Genomic DNA, 20247 nt, shown 5'->3' with positions numbered 1-20247 from the left:
AAACACTCAGCCATGAAACAGCGCCGCTGTGAAATTTGCATGCCCCTGATGGGGAGGTGGGGGGTCGGGGGGGGGTCACCCCCCCTGTTCATTCAGTAGCCTCTACGGCCCTGAATTAACACCTGAAAGGAGGAGCATTACAGCCTTGATGGCCTCCTTAAGTAGCTTCCCTTGATGAGCTCTGATCTGTCTTGTCACCAGTCCGCTGTGTGTGTGTGTGTGTGTGTGTGTGTGTGTGTGTGTGTGTGTGTGTGTGTGTGTGTGTGTGTGTGTGTGTGTGTGTGTGTGTGTGCGTGTGCGTGTGTGTGTGTGTGTGTTGTAATGGGGTGGGGCGTAGTTTTCACATACAAGGAATTTGCTTTGGTCGGTGCGACATTAGCGGACAGACATTAACAGACAGATAATACAATAAAGAGGTGGAGTCAAATGTTATGAAATAGGAACTAAGTTGAGCACAATATAATATAATATAACTATGAAATAAAATAAAAAAAATATAAAAAAAAAGGCCAGGGCTGTACAACTGTTTATTTATTTTTATTTAAATAAAGAGGTTGAATAATATTAAAAGAGATATATAAACTAAATTAAATATAGCTCAATAGAATATAGTACAATAAAGATAAAATGGAATAGGCCAGGGCTGTGCAATTGGGCAATTATGTGCAGAGTATGAGTCAGTGAAGTATGAATAGGTATGTTTGGTTGTTTATGCAAGTCCAGTAGGGGACGGGGTGTGTTACTGTAACACAGTGGGGGGGTGTCAGTGAGGGTCCTCCTGAGCCTTGTTGATGAGGCTCACTGCAGAGGGGAAGAAACTGAATTTGAATTTGAATCCTATGTTGGCTGTGGAAGAAAATGTAATGTATTTAAAAGTCTCTTAAGACTGTGTGCGTGTATGGGGGGGGGGGCTCTGGTCTGGAGGTGTGAACAGCTGTGTGTTTTGAACTGCACGAGGCTCCGCCCACTTTACTCCTTAACAGACCCTTCTGTAGGAAGTGGAGGACCAACCCCCTTCCAGTAGCGGCCCTCTCGCTCTCTCCCTCCCTCCCTCCCTCCCTCACTCACTCACTCTGAGGTCACTTGCACACACCACACACACACACACACATACAACTGACCACTGGCGCACCTCTGTATTTGGTGGAGAGATGCCTGGAGAGGCGCTGCTCTCTCAGCCTCTCACTCCTCTCGGTCGGAGAGCAGCAGGTCATGAGGGCCGTTCACTCATCATGTCTCCCTTTGTTCTCTTTCAGTCTGCTGCGTCCTCAGATGGTGGTGAGTACAACTTTATATATTCTCCTCCCGTGTCCAGTGCTACTACACTAACCCTTTCAGGGGTACAAGTTTCAAGTTTGTTTTTATTTGTATAACGTACAGTACGTGTACTCTCCAGTGAAATGCTTGGTTATGTATACGTGTACTCTCCAGTGAAATGCTTGGTTCTGTATGAGCCCCTGAGAAGAATGTGCTTCATACAGTAAAAAAGTAGTAAAAGAGGAATAACAATATACAATATAATCTACAAGCTAAAGTACAGCCTAAGTACAATGAGTACAAATGCAGACAATGAGGTACAAAAACTTTAAGGCAAGGTGTAAATCCAAATAAGGTATGAATGTAGTGCAAATCTCTAATAAATAGATACATATAATGTAGTGTCTAAAGTGAGTGTTAAGGTGAGTGTTTGTTTAAAGTGAGTGTGTGCATGTGGATGTGGTTGCACTGAGTGTAGATGGATGGGTTGATGGTGTTACATACTTATTTATGTCCTTTTGCATGTTTCCCCCTGAATTATCACCGGCCTGTATAGATTTCGACGGCAATCATTACACAGTTCAGTTCTCAAAGTTCTACACCTGAAAGAGATACGATTTTCAAGTGAAAAAGTAGGGGAAAGGTAGAAGAGTGTTTTGTTGTTTTGTTCCGCTGCTCCCTCCTCCTCCTGAGCGAGGATCAGGTGATTGGAGCTTCACGTTGAACAGAAAGATTCATAACCAGCCTCAGGGCCACGTTTCCTCTTACGTCCTTTTGTCAAGCGTTTTTTTCTTGATCTTGGAAGCGCCGCTCAAATATCCAATTTCCTCCAATGTTTGTCTCCAAATCGTCCCATTTTTACCAGCCTCGCCTCGACACACACAGCTCTGCTTTTTAAACAAGGACCCATGGAGAAGAAGACTGTTCTCACTGCTGCCAGGGTGTTTTCTCGGGGTAGGTCAGGGTGTTTTCTCGGGGTAGGTCAGGGTGTTTTCTCGGGGTAGGTCTGCAGTATTGTTTGCTGCACAGCCATGCTTCTCGTTCACATGAAGCAACTCACAACGTAACAAGGTCTGGATTCTCCAAATCCAATCTAATATTACAACTCAAGTCCAAAACTAATAGCAGGATGAAGGTGCTGTAAGTGGTATGTTTTAGTTTGTTAAAATAATAGCTCTACATTCCGACAGCCATCACTGATATAGAGTGTCTGGTCAGTAACATGGATCTCCCAGTCCCTCCACTCTGCAGTAAACAGCCATCACTGATATAGAGTGTCTGGTCAGTAACATGGATCTCCCAGTCCCTCCACTCTGCAGTAAACAGCCATCACTGATATAGAGTGTCTGGTCAGTAACATGGGTCTCCCAGTCCCTCCACTCTGCAGTAAACAGTCATCACTGATATAGAGTGTCTGGTCAGTAACATGGATCTCCCAGTCCCTCCACTCTGCAGTAAACAGCCATCACTGATATAGAGTGTCTGGTCAGTAACATGGGTCTCCCAGTCCCTCCACTCTGCAGTAAACAGGAAATACATTTTGGGTAGGGGACACACACACATTTTACACTGTACATTGGAATTGGAAAGGTAATAATATTCATATTGTGAGCTGATCACAGAAGGTGCCAATTAAAACGATTTACCCACATAATCCATCTACAACATACCTTTTGTGATATCTTGAGGGGGGTGTGGAAACTGTCTCCCACTCGCTGTAGCCTCTTCTGCAGACGGGATCAAATCGCAAAACCTTTTGCACAGATCTGCATACTTTGTAGTCACGGACTCCCAGTCAACATTCGAGGCTAAATGGTTGGTTTTATACTCCATCGTCACTTCAAGCAGCAGTGCGACCTCGTCTTCGGTCCAGGTAAACGGGGTCGAGGTCGAAACTTTCGGCGCCATAGCAGCTGTGTTGTTGTTGTTGTTGTGTTGTGGATGCGTGAGGCGGGAATGCGGGAATGCGCTCTCTCAACATCTGTGCAGGTAAACTACTCCTCCCGCGCATGCTCAGAGCCGAATTCGACACGCGATCCGTTGCGGTCTGATTGGTTGAAATTGCCTTCATGTTTGCCACCTACTGCTTTGGCAGTGTACTACATCAGTGTGCTCGGGTGACAAAAACGGAAAAAAAACGAAAGTGTGACTCGAGGCGCACGACGTCGCGGCGAAACGCATATGAAAACAATACGAAGATGATACGAAAGGTGTAACCGCCGCCTCAGTCCCTCCACTCTGCAGTAAACAGTCATCACTGATATAGAGTGTCTGGTCAGTAACATGGGTCTCCCAGTCCCTCCACTCTGCAGTAAACAGTCATCACTGATATAGAGTGTCTGGTCAGTAACATGGGTCTCTCAGTCCCTCCACTCTGCAGTAAACAGGAAATACATTTTCTGGTATTCCTTACACTTTATCCAATCAGGAGAGAGAACTCCACACTGCAAAAATTGGCTGACAAATATAATAAATAAAATAAAAACTAGTTTTAAGCAAATGTGTCCATGTAGTAAGCAAATCTGGCTTGACAAGATTTCTTGAAATAAGTCAAAATATCTAGGGTTCTCTCTCCTGATTGGATAAAATGGGAGACGAAACACTCTACATCAGTTTGGAATGTAGAGTTATTTAACACTTATTTTAATAAGTATAGAAAATACTACTTACAGCTCCCTTTTAAGAATGAAAGCTTTAGTTGGATGTTTTCCAAATTGGTGGCAAACTAACGTCATTTGTCCCTTATTTTAAATATAAAAGAGAAATGGGTTGTTTTTTCTGTCACGATTTGTTTAACAACTTCACAATCCTGGTGACCCATTCACTTGGGGTGAGTTTGCAACCAAACCTAGATCTAAGTTAGATAAAAGATGAGTTAGTCATGATCCTGTCAGGCCGGTGAATGGCTGCCCCTGATGTCCTACTATTTACACTTGCTTAATGTCACAAACCCCAAGTTGAACTACACCCATTTGTTAATCCATCGCCACTCCTGGGTGTAAACACTTGAACTCTGAGTACATTTACATTTAGTCATTTAGCTGACGCTTTTATCCAAAGCGACTTACTTTTTCACAACAAGTCATCAGGAAGGGCACAACTCTATCAGCTGAGTAACAATGTTCATCAAAGTGTTGAGTGCTACAGTGTAGGTTAGTTTATTAGGACAAGTGCATGACAGTAAGGTTAGTTAGGGTTAGATAATTTTATTTAATTTTTTTCAGATATTGATTGAAGAAGTGCGTCTTTAGTCAACGGCAAAAGATTGGACGGGTTTCGGCTGTCCTAACTGGGGTGGGGAGTAACACCTAGTTAGTTAGTAGCAGATAGTAAACTCTATGTAACACCTAGTTAGTTAGTAGCAGATAGTAAACTATGTAACACCTAGTTAGTTAGTAGCAGATAGTAAACTATGTAACACCTAGTTAGTAGCAGGCAGTACATGGAGCTTCTCTCTTCTTCACCAGCCACCATTGATAGACAACAGCTACACTGTGGGGACAGAACTCGATTGTGTCCCTATTGTGTGTTTCTGACCACTGGCTGCCCACAGCTTTAACGTGGCCATCTGTCGCCATGCTAGCAGGTACCGTGTTAAGAGCTTCTCTGACCTTCTGACCCCCAGTCCTCACCCTGCCTGCTTCCTTTATTCCTCCTGTTGTTGTTATTCCAGCCTCTCTCCCTGCTGCTCCAACACAGTATCTTAAAGATCCCCTCCACATATATATATATATATCTTTTATATATATCGCATTTAAAAAATTGTCCTTCTCTTTTTTACATGGAATATAAAACAAAACATGACAGCACATAATACAATAATAATAAACAGAACATCACCAGGCAATAATAATAACAATAACAATAATGACAATAGAATGACAGTAGAAATAACAAAAAAATAAAATAATAATAAATAAATACAAAACCTAAAATATAAAAACTAATTATATTATCACAGACACCACAAAATACATTTCCTCCCCCACTCCCACCCCAGGACCCCCCAGGACCAACACCCCAACCCCGCTACGCTGCTAGATAGTGGCCTCCCTCCAGATATATTTTAAACCTTTAAAAATGTCTATATAGAACAATTTGTATAAATGTGTTTTTCTCCCCCATATAGTTTGACAAACGACTGAACATGGCTGAGCCGCATCTCTACACCTTTACCCTCATTGGGATGCAAGGCTCTATGAATATGCAGATTGGCAACAAGGTGTAGCTGAAGCTAAAGGTGTCAAGTTACCACACATCCAACCATGAGGGGATATTAGGTGGTCATGCCCGCATTGATTGTGCAAAATACAATAATAAAATAGAATAAAACAGGCATAGAAAAAAAAAAATAGATAAGACCCATGCAACTCAGACTTCAGGGAAGTACAGAGAAGCCCTTCCTCTCCAGGGGAAGAATGTGGGAAATGGGCGCTCAAATAACAATCTGTCAAGCCTTGAGGAGTTAACCATAAAACAATATGTTTTTGAGTGGAGGGGATCTTTATTAAAACAAAGATTATTCAGCTCATATCAGTGTCTTAAAATCGTATTTTCAGAGTGGGGGAAAAAATCTCCCTATCTCAAATCCTGCCCTCTTTTCTTCCCTAAGCAACGGTTGTGATTGGAGGAGGATCAAGAACAAATGGCGGGGCTTGAGATAATTTCACTTGCTCTAAATCCAACTGAAGTCATTTCAAGAGATTTCTTGAAAACCAAAAGTGTAAATCAGGCAGGTCACTCCTTCTGTTTCTGGATAGTTTTGCTTGTTTTCAGAAACTCTTTGAAACAAGCTCTCATTTTTAATCATATACCATTTTGAGTCATATACTGTACATATTAGGGTTGCACGATACACCAATACTAGAAGATAATTGTGATACCTAGCCATTAAAAGAAAGGTTCAAGGAAAATTATATTTCAAAACTACAAGATTAAACAGGGCCCTTTCACCGCCGCACTGCCAAAACGATTAACCCTTTCACTGCGACAATTCACAGAAGGTTAACCCTTTCACTGCCACACAACAGCCGGTTAACCGGTGGTTGTTTGATAGTAAAGGGTTAACCTTCTGTCGTGTGGCAGTGAAAGGGTTAACAAAGCTACTGTTAGATCATTAGCTTCTAACGTCTGTCTGCTCCTCTGGTCAACGTCTTGGCTCTTTGTGTTCAGACACTATTGTGAGAAGTACACTATAAAGTGTCCCTCTCTTCCTCCCCCTGCTCCTCCTCCTCCCCCTGCTCCTCCTCCCCCTGCTCCTCCTCCTCCCCCTGCTCCTCCTCCCCCTGCTCCTCCTCCTCCCCCTGCTCCTCCTCCCCCTGCTCCTCCCTCCATCTCCTCCATTCTAATGGTCCTATTCACCCCTAGTCTCTCCTCCTTCATTCTAATGGTCCTTTCTCACCTTTCTCACCCTAGCATGCGTTTCATTCCCACGTAGATAGGAGCGTATGCACACAGTACACTCCTCTACATGGGAAGTTCATTGAAAGCAGCCACGCTGCTCGACTCGGCTGCTTTTGGTGAGAATACTCTCAGGGGCTCATACAGAACCAAGCATTTCACCGTAAAGTACATGTATTTTATTGTGATAACTAATAAACAAACTTGAACTTGAACCCTCTAACTTCCTCTTCCTCCCTCCTCTCCTGTAGACTGTAGCCTCCTCTTCCTCCCTCCTCTCCTGTAGCCTCTTCCTCCCTCCTCTCCTGTAGACTCCAACCTCTTCTTCCTCCCCTAGACGTCTCCTAACCTTCCTGTCTCTGCTGTCTGTCCCCTAGACGTCTCTTGACCTTCCTGTCTCTGCTGTCTGTCCCCTAGACGTCTCTTGACCTTCCTGTCTCTGCTCTCTGTCTCCTAGACGTCTCTTGACCTTCCTGTCTCTGCTGTCTGTCCCCTAGACGTCTCTTAACCTTCCTGTCTCTGCTCTCTGTCTCCTAGACTACGGCGGGGGTGGCGGTGCTCTGCAGGGCTGCTGCAGCCAGAGCAGTCTGAACAGCAATGGCAGTCTGCCGGGAGCGGGCAGCCACCGCCGGCTGTCGGAGCGCCGTGTGGCCAGCTGGGCCGCCTGCTTCGAACGCCTCCTCCAGGACCCCGTGGGCGTCCGCTACTTCTCGGTGAGTTTGACCTCTGACCTCTCCACGGGCGCGTCTCTATGTGTAACGGATCGAGGTGAAGAACCGTATGAGTCCGTTTAGAAGTTTTTCCAGGTGAGCAATTATTTTCAAACCTAAGTATCTCAAGATGATGGAAGTTCTAGGGTCGTGCACTTTCGTACCTAAAGACGGTCGAGGGTCGTGGCAGAGGTCGAGGGCTGTCGGTGCATGTACCACAAGGCTTTACAACTAAAAGAAATGCAATAGCTGTCCAAAATGTCTAAACAGACTTATATTATTATACACATGGTTTATTAAAGAGAAAAGCTGGAATCTAGGTGACCCAGGAGGTGCTCTGTGGTATAGAGTTGCACCAACATCAACAATTACAATACAAAACTTTGAGGTAGTTTTCTCAAAAACAAGTTTTTATTAGTGCTGTCAATAGATTACAAAAAATTTACTAATTAATCTCACAATTTTCTGTAATTAATCTAGATTAAAAATAGCATTTTTCTACTTAAAACCGAAGCTTGTAACAGATATTTACTTGAGTAAAATCATGGAATTAATCTAAAATCAACACAAAGAAAGTATATTTAGATTCAAAGACTATTTTAATAGCTTTCTTTGAATACAGTTTCTCTCCTGTGAAATACAAATGTTCAACAAAACCATCAACATTGACTCAGCTAGACCTCTTTCTTATATCCGCGGCGCTAAGAGTGAAGATTTTTCACTCCATAGATTAATCTAGATTAATTTATTTTAATGCTTTAAATAATTTAAATTAATCTCCAAAGTTAAAGCATTAATTTTGACAGCCCTAGTGTAGATGCATTTTACTTACACACAAAGTCTTGGAACTCCATTTCCCTAGTACCTACACACACCAAACTTTCCACATTTCCTCCTATCCATATCCTGCTTCTAATTCCAGAAGGGGTTGTTTGTTGATATATCATTCATAGCCGGGTTTATAGTACATTTTATACCAAAACTAGACGAAAATTGAATAAATGTTCTTTATGACAGTAGACAGTATTTCCTGATGTATGGGCTGATAAGAGGACATAGCCACAATCCCTTCTGGAAAAAGTTTAGTTTAGATTGTTATCAACAAAATGAAACCAAGTTTTTGAATCTGGCATTATCCATGTTGGTGATGGGAGACTTGGCGATACATACAAATGTGTGCATATTTAATGAGGAAGTGCCTCATTTGCATATATAAACATAAAATGCAGAAAACATGCAATACATTTTTTCTTAGTTTTTATGTACTTAACAAACTGGGAAAGTTTCATAGTGATATCTATTAAAATATTTATTTTGCCTATTAGTGGGGTACTGTCTCACCTTAACTCATTGGGCGCCACCCACTTTTCCCATCTGTACTGCCTGGCGCCAGCGTTATTGACCATTTTAGCGATGTTTGCAGACCCCTTGTGTGTTCTGTAGCTATGGAGACAATAGTATGGCTCATTTGACAGGCATTGTTCATAGTCCATTACTGACTTAACCAGTTAATTTCTACATACTGTAGTTTGTGCGCTATTACATGCTAAACATTGCCCCTTTCCAAAATAATCCAGTATTTTTTCATAGATTGCAAGATATGACGCGTTATATGCAATATGCCTAAATCGTTCTGGTTGTTCGCCTGAAACCCCAAATATTTCCAAATCAAAGGTATATACCATGTACATATGCGTCTTCACAAAATAATTTTCTCGGGTATGGCGCAGAAAGAGTTAAGAGCGTCGGACAGGCGGGTGTCTCGGCGCGTTGGTTCCTGATTGCGTGGCAAAAACTCTTGTTTCCCTCTTGGCATTATTGGCACCAGCCCCTATTGCTGTGCCCAAAACGCCTGTGCACCCCCACCCCCCCCCCCCCCGGGGCACCCGCCCCGATATCAACAACAACTGACAGGAAGTCAACTGTTAGAACATCTATCTCACTGTCATGTTGAAACCGCCTTTAACATGTTCTGCCGTTGGAGGGGAATGAAAACCGTGTGTTTGTCTGTCTTCTTAGGAATTCCTCAAGAAGGAATTCAGTGAGGAGAACATCTTGTTCTGGCAGGCCTGTGAGTACTTCAGTCACGTCCCCGCAGCCGACAAGAAGCAGGTAGGTCCTCGTAAAGGTACCGACTGGCAGGGATGGTTGTTGTCCGTTAACCCTTTCACTGCCACACGACAGCCGGTTAACCCTTTCACTGTGACAATACACAGAAGGTTAGCCCTTTACTATCACACAACCGATCGCCGTCGGTTGTGTGATAGTAAAGGGTTAACCTTCTGTCGTGTGGCAGTGAAAGGGTTAACCTTCTTCATTGGCAGCCGATAGTACGTCGGCCTCTGATGATGTCATTGAAATTCCTCCTCGTCGTAGGAATTCGGGTTCTAATTTCTTATTCGGTCCCACCTTAAATGGCACCGAAATGAGATCCGATTTGTGTGGCAAAAAAAAAAAACACATTCTTATATTCTCTCCCCCGGAGACGAGATGGACATGTTGGAGATAGAGGTGTAGACTCCATAAGGTACTGAGAAAAGATACATGTCATTTTCTGACGTGTAGATTCCTTAAAGGTACCTAGAAAAGAGAAAAGATCGATGTAGTTTTCTGATGTGTAGACTCCTTAAGCTACCTAGAAAAGAGAAAAGATATGGGGTATGTCTGGGAGTGTTGCATTCATTTATTTTGCATTTATTTGAAATGTTTTGGACTTTATGGTGTTTTTGTTTTGTTCTTGATTTATTGTGATGTTTCTTCTTGACTTGTTTAAAGAAGACGTGTCCGGCCCCATGGGGACATTAACGTGTGTTGTCGGGCCTTAAAGACACATTTGATTTGATTTGATTTGATTTGATTTAGATGGATGTAGTTTTCTGACGCGTAGACTCCATAAGGTACCTAGAAAAGAGAAAAGATGGATATAGTTTTTGGTGGTTGTTCCAGGAGTGCTGAAATTCAGCAACACGCCCCCCCACATTTAACCTTTGACCCTTGCTTGCAGCTGTCCCAGAGAGCAGGGGAGATCTTCGGCAGCTTCCTGTCCAGCAAGGCCACCACGCCGGTCAACATCGACAGCCAGGCTCAGCTGGAGGAGGACGTCCTCACCTCTCCGCGGCCCGACATGTTCACGGCCCAGCAGCTGCAGGTAACGTTAAAAGCCAAACCCCCCATAAACACGCCCTTCCTACCAATATGGCACAATGCCATCAATGCAGCTCATCGACAGGTGTCATTTAATGCAGGGTTTATTATTATTATTATTATTATTATTATTATTATTATTATTATTATTATTATTATTATTATTATTATTATTATTATTATTATTATTATTATTATTATTATTATTATTTTTGATCCCCCTTTTTCTCCTCCTTTTTTCTATTTTCCTCCCATCCCAATTTCGCTGTGCCAATTCTTCCCTCCCCTGTCTTGAACGTTGCTCGCATATGGCCCCCACTGGCCGGTTGTAGGGAGGATAGAAGCCTTCCATCACGTGTCCCCTCCGGTACACGAGGAGGCAGCCTGTCACATCTTTTCACCTGCCTGGACTCTCATTGGCGAGGTGTAACGTGTGGGAGGCTCACACTACCCCCGCCACTTCCTGTCTCTGCTGTGCAGGCGTCCCCCAACCGACTTGTAGGAGTCGCTGTCCACAACGTCCAGATTACCACCCATCGACTTCCACCCGCTAACTCTGCCAATTGAGCCAGTATGACGGCCGGCGCAAGCCGGAGGCAACGCCGACAGCCGGATTCGAACCCTGTGTCTCTTGCGTTGGTGACGAGCGCAATGTCCGCTGCGCCACCCAGCCGCCTCATCCAGGGGTTATTATTATAATTCTTTTGCCTTTATTTAAACAGGTAAAATCACATTGAGACCGAGGTCTCATTTACAAGTGCGACATGTTCAGACAGCAGCAGAGCATAGAAGCTCTCTCCAAGATACTTAACATTAATTTAAAACTAGCTAGGGGGACTGAGGCCCATGTTAGACTAGTGTTTTTGTGGTCGTTTTTTGAATACGTTTGAATACGTTTCATGTCCCTTTTACACAGAAATGCGTTTTTTGGCGGATACGTTGTGGCCCCTACTGAAACGTTTTGAGCAGCGCCAAAACTCGCCTACAACAGTCGTGTAGCCTTCACGGAGCCGTTGTTGCGAAAACGCCCATGCGCAGTAGATACCATCTGCGTGCCCTTCCGGTGACAACAGAGTGTGTGTGTGTGGGTGTGTGTGTGTGTTTGGGACAGAGCTCCGTGTCCCAAATAGCTGCAGCTACCATGTGTTGTCAAGTTATTGTTATAAGGACCCCAGTCCAAGCTACAACAGTCTGCATTCCCTTAACAATTGTTTGTATTGAGCCGTATTGTATTGTACCCATTATGCAATATGTTAAATAAAGTTTACATCCATTCATTCTGCTAGCATTACCGCATTGGTTGAGCACTGCCACTGGCTAACATGAGCTAGCGTTAGCTATCAGACCCTGTTAGCTCAAAGCTCCTCTTTCAACTTAACAAGCATTAAACAAAATGGCCCAGTCATCTATTCACCTTTGTTTAATACACACAGCGTTGTCTCTAATGTTATCTAACTACTGATAGCTCCCGATATCATCAGTTTGGTGCTGGCTAACTAGCGTGAGCTAACGTTAGCTTCTAGCCACAATGCTATACTGTTATAATGGCATATTCCATTGACGTTAGCATGCAGCTAACAATGTAGCTACCGATCTTTTTTTAGACTAAACTATCCGCTCTTGGTGGTCACTTGTGTTGATGTTAGTTTTGTTTCATCAACAAATGACAGGCAGAACACACAGTGAATGTATCCGTTTTGTTTATTGCACTTTTATTAGGCTTTGCTGAAAAAGAATAGCTGCATTGTGCCCGCCTTGTTGACATTTTCTTTGCAGGAAGTGTATTGGCACATTCAAGTTCTGATTGGTTGAAATTGCCTTCATGTTCGCCACCTACTGCCACCTACTGCTTTGGCAGTGTAGTACATCACTGTGCTCAGGTGACAAAAACGTATGTCTCACTTGGCTACCGTTGCGTTGCGATCTGGAGAAACCGAAAACGAAACTAAGGTGTAACCGGCCCGCTTCAGACTCTGCTGTAGCGTGTTCCAGCTGGACGGGGCAGCTTCAGACTCTGCTGTAGCGTGTTCCAGCTGGACGGGGCAGCTTCAGACTCTGCTGTAGCGTGTTCCAGCTGGACGGGGCAGCTTCAGACTCTGCTGTAGCGTGTTCCAGCTGGACGGGGCAGCTTCAGACTCTGCTGTAGCGTGTTCCAGCTGGACGGGGCAGCTTCAGACTCTGCTGTAGCGTGTTCCAGGTGGAGGGGGCAGCTTCAGACTCTGCTGTAGCGTGTTCCAGGTGGAGGGGGCAGAGGAGGCGAACGCCTTCTTACCACGCTCAGTACGGACCGATGGGATGGAGTAGGTGATGATATTCTGAATACGTAAGTCATATCTGGTCTGTTTGCTAGGTAGATAAGTAAGTGGGAAGCAGACCTAGGATGGATTTGTAAATGAAAGTATGCCAGTGCAAGGTTCTGCACATGGGGAGATGACCAATTTACTATGGAATACAGCAAACAGTGATGTGTAAGAGGTTTACAGCCAGTAATAAACGAAAAGTAATAAAGATGAAATAACATTAAGTTGTTGTTTCTTGCAGGGCTACCGGGAGCTTTGTGAGTCTGGCGACAGCTCACAGTAAACATTTAGGTAGTAAAAAATCACGAATAAGAATAAAATACAGTCAGGGATATACATTCTAAAATATACAGCCAGAAATATACAGTAATAAGTGTAAAATTGTAAAATGTGATTTAAAAAAGTAAAAGTCCAGTAAGATTTGCCAGAGTTTGTTCTGTCACACTGTGCTCAGTGATGCAGTGAGGCACAGAGATGCATTATAAAGTCTGATGGCTGTCGGAATGAAGGACTTCCTGTGCCGTTCAGTGCTACATTTAGGTAGTGTGAGCACTGAACATTCAAGTTCAAGTTCCTTTTATTGCCACATGGCCAGGCCCGTGCTCCTCCTGTCAGCCAAGTCTGTGTATAGTGGGTGGGAGGGGTTTTCCCTGATGGCCTGGAGCTTAGCAAGGCTCCTCCTCTCCGCCACCACCGCTAGAGAGTCCAGCTCCACCCCTACAGTTTGTGTCCCCCGCTCTCAGTCCGCTGCCCCAGCAGGTCACAGCGTACAAGAAGGCGCCCGCCACCACCGACTCGTAGAACATCCTCAACATCCTTGTACAGACGTTGAAGGATCTCAGCCTTCAGTCTGGCCCTTCTTGTAGAGCGCCTCAGCGTGTTTTGACCCGTTCAGTTTATTGTCGATGTTTGACTCGGAGGTATTTGTAATTCAGCACCAACATGTGAGCAGCTGTTGGTCTCCTCCTCCTCCTCCTCCTCCTCCTCCTCCTCCTCCTCCTCCTCCTCCTCCTCACACATCTCCTGGTGTATCTGTGACCATCTGGGTTTGTTTGCTGAAGGACAGAGTGATAAACACGTTGGCAAACGCCCACACAGAGACCTTGGCACACACACACATACACACACACACACACACACACACACACACATACACACACACACACACACACACACATGCACTCACACACACTCACACACTCAGGCACATGTATACACTCACACATAAGCACATGTATACACACACACACACAGTCACACACACACACACACACACACATAGGGCACATGTATACACGCACACATAGGCACATGTATACACACACACACACACACACTCACACATAGGCACATGTATACACACACTCACACATAGGCACATGTATACACACACTCACACATAGGCACATGTATACACACACACGCACGCACACACACACATAGGCACATGTATACACACACACACACACACACACGCACACACACACATAGGCACATGTATACACACACACTCACACATAGGCACATGTATACACACACTCACACACACACACACATACACACACACACACACTCACACATAGGCACATGTATACACACACTCACACATAGGCACATGTATACACACACACACACACACACACACACTCACACATAGGCACATGTATGCACACACACACACACACACACACACACACACACACACATATACACACACACATACACTCGGCATGTATATTTTCAACTTGCACATATACAACCAAATCCTAACTGTTATGACACCTGTCATGACATCAGTCATAACTGTATGCTAACAACAAATCTCTCTCTCTCTCCCCATTCCTCTTTCTCTCTCCCTCTCTCTCTTCACCCCCCTCTCTCTCTGCTCCCCCCTCCTCTCTCTCTCCATCCCTCTCTCCCCTCTTTCTCCATCCCTCTCTCCCCTCTCTCCATCCCTCTCTCCCTCTCTCTCCATCCCCTCTCTCTCCATCCTTCTCTCTCCACCTCTCTCTCCCTCCCTCTCTCTCTGTCTCTCTCCCTCTCTCTCTCTGTCTCTCTCCATCCCTCTCCCCCATCTCCCTCTCTCTCCACCCCCCTCTATCTCCCCTTCTCTCTCTCTCTCTCTCTCTCTCTCTCTCTCTCTCTCTCTCTCTCTCTCTCTCTCTCTCTCTCTCTCTCTCTCTCTCTCTCTCTCTCTCTCTCTCTCTCTCTCTCTCTCTCTCTCTCTCTCCATCCCACCCTCCCCTCCTCTCTCCCCCCTCTATCTCTCTCCCCCTCTGTCTCTCTCCCTCTCCATTCCTTTCTCTCCCTCCCTCTCCCCCTCTCTCTCCCCCCCCTCTCTCTCCATCCCACCCTCCCCCTTCTCTCCCTCCCCCTCTCTCTCTCTCCATACCCCCCTCTCTCTCCCCCCTCTCCCTCTCTCCCCCCCCCTCTCTCTCCTCTCCCCCCCTCTCTCTCTCTCCATACCCCCCCTCTCTCTCTCTCTCCCCCCCTCTCTCTCCCCTCCCTCTCCCCCCCTCTCTCCCTCGCTCCCCCCCCTCTCTCCCTCCCCCCCCTCTCCCTTTCTCCCTCCCCCCCTCTCTCTGTCTCTCTCCATCCCCTCTCTCTCCCCCTCTCCCTCTCTCCCTCTCTCCCCCTGCAGATATTTAACTTGATGAAGTTTGACAGCTACTCCCGGTTCCTGAAGTCTTCTCTGTACCAGGAGTGCATGCTGGCGGAGGTGGAGGGCCGCTCCCTGCCGGACCCCTACCAGATCCCCTGCAGCCCGGCGCCCTCCAAGCACAGCGCCGGCTCCGACCGCTCCACCCTCTCCACGCCCAGGAAGGTGTGTGTCCAGCGGGCTACCGACACTGTGTGAACACGTCCATGTGTGGGTCTCAGATCAGGGAGTGGGGGCAGGGAGTTTGGGCTCCGACAGTTGTCGCCACGTGGGTGTCCCGGTAAAAACATAGCAGCACGCAGAAAGAGAGTAGAACTCCAATAAACGTTTCAAAAGCAGTCACTTGATTTGGTCAAAATGCCGGGTTTTCTACAGAGTTGAACCCTTTCACTGCCACACTACAGAAGGTTAACCCTTTTACAGACTGTTAACCATCTGTAGTGTGGTAGTGAAAGGGTTAACCGTCTGTAGTGTGGTAGTGAAAGGTTAACCGTCTGTAGTGTGGTAGTGAAAGGTTAACCGTCTGTAGTGTGGTAGTGAAAGGTTAACCTTCTGTAGTGTGGTGGTGAAAGGGTTAACCTTCTGTAGTGTGGTAGTGAAAGGTTAACCTTCTGTAGTGTGGTAGTGAAAGGGTTAACCTTCTGTAGTGTGGTAGTGAAAGGTTAACCTTCTGCAGTGTGGTAGTGAAATGTTAACCTTCTGTAGTGTGGTAGTGAAAGGTTAACCTTCTGTAGTGTGGTAGTGAAAGGTTAACCGTCTGTAGTGTGGTAGTGAAAGGGTTATGGTAGTGAAAGGTTAACCGTCTGTAGTGTGGTAGTGAAATGGTTAACCTTCTGTAGTGTGGTAGTGAAAGGTTAACATTCTGTAGTGTGGTAGTGAAAGGGTTAACCTTCTGTAGTGTGGTAGTGACAGGTTAACCTTCTGTAGTGAAATGGTTAACCTTCTTTAGTGTGGTAGTGAAAGGGTTAACCTTCTGTAGTGTGGTAGTGAAAGGTTAACCGTCTGTAGTGTGGTAGTGAAAGGGTTAACCTTCTGTAGTGAAAGGTTAACCGTCTGTAGTGTGGTAGTGAAATGGTTAACCTTCTGTAGTGTGGTAGTGAAAGGTTAACCTTCTGTAGTGTGTTAGTGAAAGGGTTAACCTTCTGTAGTGTGGTAGTGAAAGGTTAACCTTCTGCAGTGTGGTAGTGAAAGGTTAACCTTCTGTAGTGTGGTAGTGAAAGGTTAACCGTCTGTAGTGTGGTAGTGAAAGGGTTATGGTAGTGAAAGGTTAACCGTCTGTAGTGTGGTAGTGAAAGGGTTAACCTTCTGTAGTGTGGTAGTGAAAGGTTAACATTCTGTAGTGTGGTAGTGAAAGGGTTAACCTTCTGTAGTGTGGTAGTGACAGGTTAACCGTCTGTAGTGTGGTAGTGAAAGGGTTAACCTTCTTTAGTGTGGTAGTGAAAGGGTTAACCTTCTGTAGTTTGGTAGTGAAAGGTTAACCGTCTGTAGTGTGGTAGTGAAAGGGTTAACCTTCTGTAGTGTGGTAGTGACAGGTTAACCTTCTGTAGTGTGGTAGTAAAAGGGTTAACCTGTAGTGTGGTGGTGAAAGGTTAACCTTCTGTAGTGTGGTAGTGAAAGGGTTAACCGTCTGTAGTGTGGTAGTGAAAGGTTAACCTTATGTAGTGTGGTAGTGAAAGGGTTAACCGTCTGTAGTGTGGTAGTTAAAGGGTTAACCTTCTGTAGTGTGGTAGTGAACGGTTAACCTTCTGTAGTGTGGTAGTGAAAGGTTAACCGTCTGTAGTGTGGTAGTGAAAGGTTAACCTTCTGTAGTGTGGTAGTGAAAGGTTAACCTTCTGTAGTGTGGTAGTGAAAGGGTTAACCTTCTGTAGTGTGGTAGTGAAAGGTTAACCTTCTGTAGTGTGGTAGTGAAAGTAGTGAAAGGGTTAACCGTCTGTAGTGTGGTAGTGAAAGGGTTCACCTTCTGTAGTGTGGTAGTGAAAGGGTTAACCTGTAGTGTGGTAGTGAAAGGTTAACCTTATGTGGTGTGGTGGTGAAAGGGTTAACCTTCTGTAGTGTGTCTGTAGTGTGGCGGTGAAAGGGTTAACCTTCTGTAGTGTGGTGGTGAAAGGGTTAACAGACTCCTCCCCTCACCAACAGGAGGCCAGGAAGCAGAGGTCGGGGAGGTCACTGACGGAGGACTCCAGAGAGGAGAGCGCCGACAAGAAACGAGGGATCTTCTCCTGGTCGCGGAACCGGAGCTTCGGGAAGGGGCCCAAGAAGAAGGACTTGGGAGACATTAACCTGGGTAACTATTAGTGGTGGGGGAAAATATCGATACGTAGTAGTATCGCGATACTTTGCGTGGCGATACTGTATCGATACAGGGACGCCAAGTATCGATATTTAATTATTTATAAAATAAATAAAACATTTCTTTTGTATTTTTATTTTTATTTTTTGTATAAGGAAGTTGCATTGTTCATTTCAATACCTGAATAGTACAGTAGTCAGTTAAGTTGTAATACAAACAGTTCAGTTTGTCAGGTACATGCAACACAGATTACAGTGTTGACATCTGTCTGCTTGAGAAAATCCCATGTTCTGCAATAAAAATGATTGAAGTGAGATGAACAAACTGAACTTTCTTTTATTAGATAAAACATGTTGACAAAGTTTTACTTTGCAGTTGAAAAAAGGTAATAAATCGCAATATGTCGAAGGCGGCTACGTGGCGTAGTGGGCAAGGCACTCGCCACGGAATGCTGGAGACGCTGGGCTCGTCAGTTCGAGCCCAGCGCTCCACATTTGCTTTCAGTTTAGCTGGTCGTCCGTACTAATACACATTGGCCGTATTAGGGGGTGGGAAACTGATGGGTGGGGATCGGGCGTTGTGGACAGCGACTCCTACAGGTTGGTTGGTGCGCCTGCGCAGTAGAATCAGGAAGTGTCGGGGGCAGCGTGAGCCTCCCACGCGTTACTCCTCGCCACTGAGAGATCGAGCTGCGCAGGTGAAAAGATGCGACTGCTGTTACCTCAAGTACCGGAGGGGACTTGTGCTATGTATGACTTAGTCCACATTGCAGCCGGCTTGTGTGAGGCAAGAAACAGCGTTCGTGACAGGGGAGGGTTGAATTGGATGATACGAAATTGGGATGGGAGAAAAATATAGAAAATGGGAGAAAAAGTGGATAAAAAAAAATCGCAATATGTCGCAATATTAATATCGCAATACTCAGCATATCGCAATATATTTAGTATCGCAATACTATCGTATCGTGACTCAAGTATCGTGATAGTATTGTATCGTGAGGCCTCTGGTGATTCCCACCCCTAGTAACTATCACACCCACCTGACCTCACTGCTCAGATGATATCATTTAGACACCATATCGCCCAGCCCTAGACCTGAATAGTGAGTAGTGACCTCAGTAGTGACCCCAGTAGTGACCCCAGTAGTGACCTCAGTAGTGACCTCAGTAGTGACCTCCCCAGTAGTGACCTCAGTAGTGACCCCAGTAGTGACCTCAGTAGTGACCTCCCCAGTAGTGACCCCAGTAGTGACCTCAGTAGTGACCTCCCCAGTAGTGACTGTATTATGTTGTGTTTTCCAGACTACTGGGGCAGTAATGGAAGAAGAGAATCTCAGGGCTCGCTGTCCTCCAGCACCAGTCTGGAAATGGCCACTTCCTACTCCGCCGGCAAGATGGAGGTGAGATCGCCATGGCAACACGGCGCCCACACACACAGCTCTGTAATGGACATACTCTCAAGAGGAGCTTACATAATATCTCCTCCACCAATCCATGCAAACAAGTAAAACAAGAGGTAATCCAAGTAGAAGATACAGTATATTATTCAAATTTACAAAAACATATAATATCAATAACAAAGAGAACATATAATATCAATAACAAAAAACATATATGAATAACAAAAAAACATGTTCTATTAACACTTTAACTGCCCAAGGTTAAATTCATGATATACCATCCCTTGCCAGCTCTATTTAACATGGAGAAGTTCCCCTTCTTTGCAGGGCTATAACTTTTTAAATTCTATTACTAGATTGCCATTATTATGGCCCATTCAATGTCCTATATGTATTGTTCATGGTGTAGCAACGTTAAACTTTTTCATTCACATATTCATACTAAAATATGGTCTAAAGTATAAGTATGTTTTCATCTCTTTCTGCAGCTTTCTCCAGAACGTGATTTATAGCCCCAAATGCATTATATTGATGAAATACGGTTTGGTAGGAATCTGTGCGAGATAAAAAATGTCAATTGGACGTACTTCTAGAATTTACTACACGTCATCTGATGTTGACCGGATGGGCGAGGGGGCGTTTATAATTCCGTGGGCAACGTTATACCATTCATCTAATGTGGGTCATATGTTCATCATAGCAGTTAGTATCGAACACGGTAATACTACACGCTAAAACTCACCCCAGTCTCCTCGGGCCGTTGGGCGATCAGCGTGGAGTAGACAGTTTTCAATTATGGGATGTTGAAATGCCGGATCTATTTCCAGGTTGTATAATAGTATATACGTCCAAATCATGTTGTTTTTTCGAGTTATTTCCACCGATCGATGTTCACTGTGTGAAGACGGAGTCTCTCTAATATTAGCGAGTGCCCGGACCCCATATGGAGTGAGTCCTGCCGGGTTAAATGTTGACATCCGGTTTCGATCTGCCGATCGGCCACCAGATGGCGCTCTTGAACCGCTAGAGGGTTGAGAGGAGATCAGCACTGTGTCATGGCAGCGGGGGGGAAATATGATTTCGATCACA

General features: G+C 45.0%; 1 protein-coding gene across 2 annotated transcripts in view; it reads left to right on the top strand.

Annotated features, from left to right (window-relative positions):
* Nucleotides 1-20247, top strand: part of LOC311226314 (regulator of G-protein signaling 12-like) — a 157138-nt gene that overhangs the window by 122508 nt on the left and 14383 nt on the right. For both annotated transcript variants that reach the window (XM_084311729.1, XM_084311730.1), the window contains exons 4-10: nt 1257-1278; nt 7195-7370; nt 9387-9479; nt 10372-10515; nt 15453-15635; nt 17607-17754; nt 19061-19158. In XM_084311729.1, coding sequence (XP_084167855.1) covers nt 1257-1278; nt 7195-7370; nt 9387-9479; nt 10372-10515; nt 15453-15635; nt 17607-17754; nt 19061-19158 — 864 coding nt within the window. The remainder of the gene's footprint in view (nt 1-1256; nt 1279-7194; nt 7371-9386; nt 9480-10371; nt 10516-15452; nt 15636-17606; nt 17755-19060; nt 19159-20247) is intronic.

This window comes from Notolepis coatsorum, assembly GCF_963971535.1.
Source record: "Notolepis coatsorum genome assembly, chromosome: 4".
Taxonomy (NCBI): domain Eukaryota; kingdom Metazoa; phylum Chordata; class Actinopteri; order Aulopiformes; family Paralepididae; genus Notolepis; species Notolepis coatsorum.
This window is presented reverse-complemented; position numbering and strand designations above follow the sequence as displayed.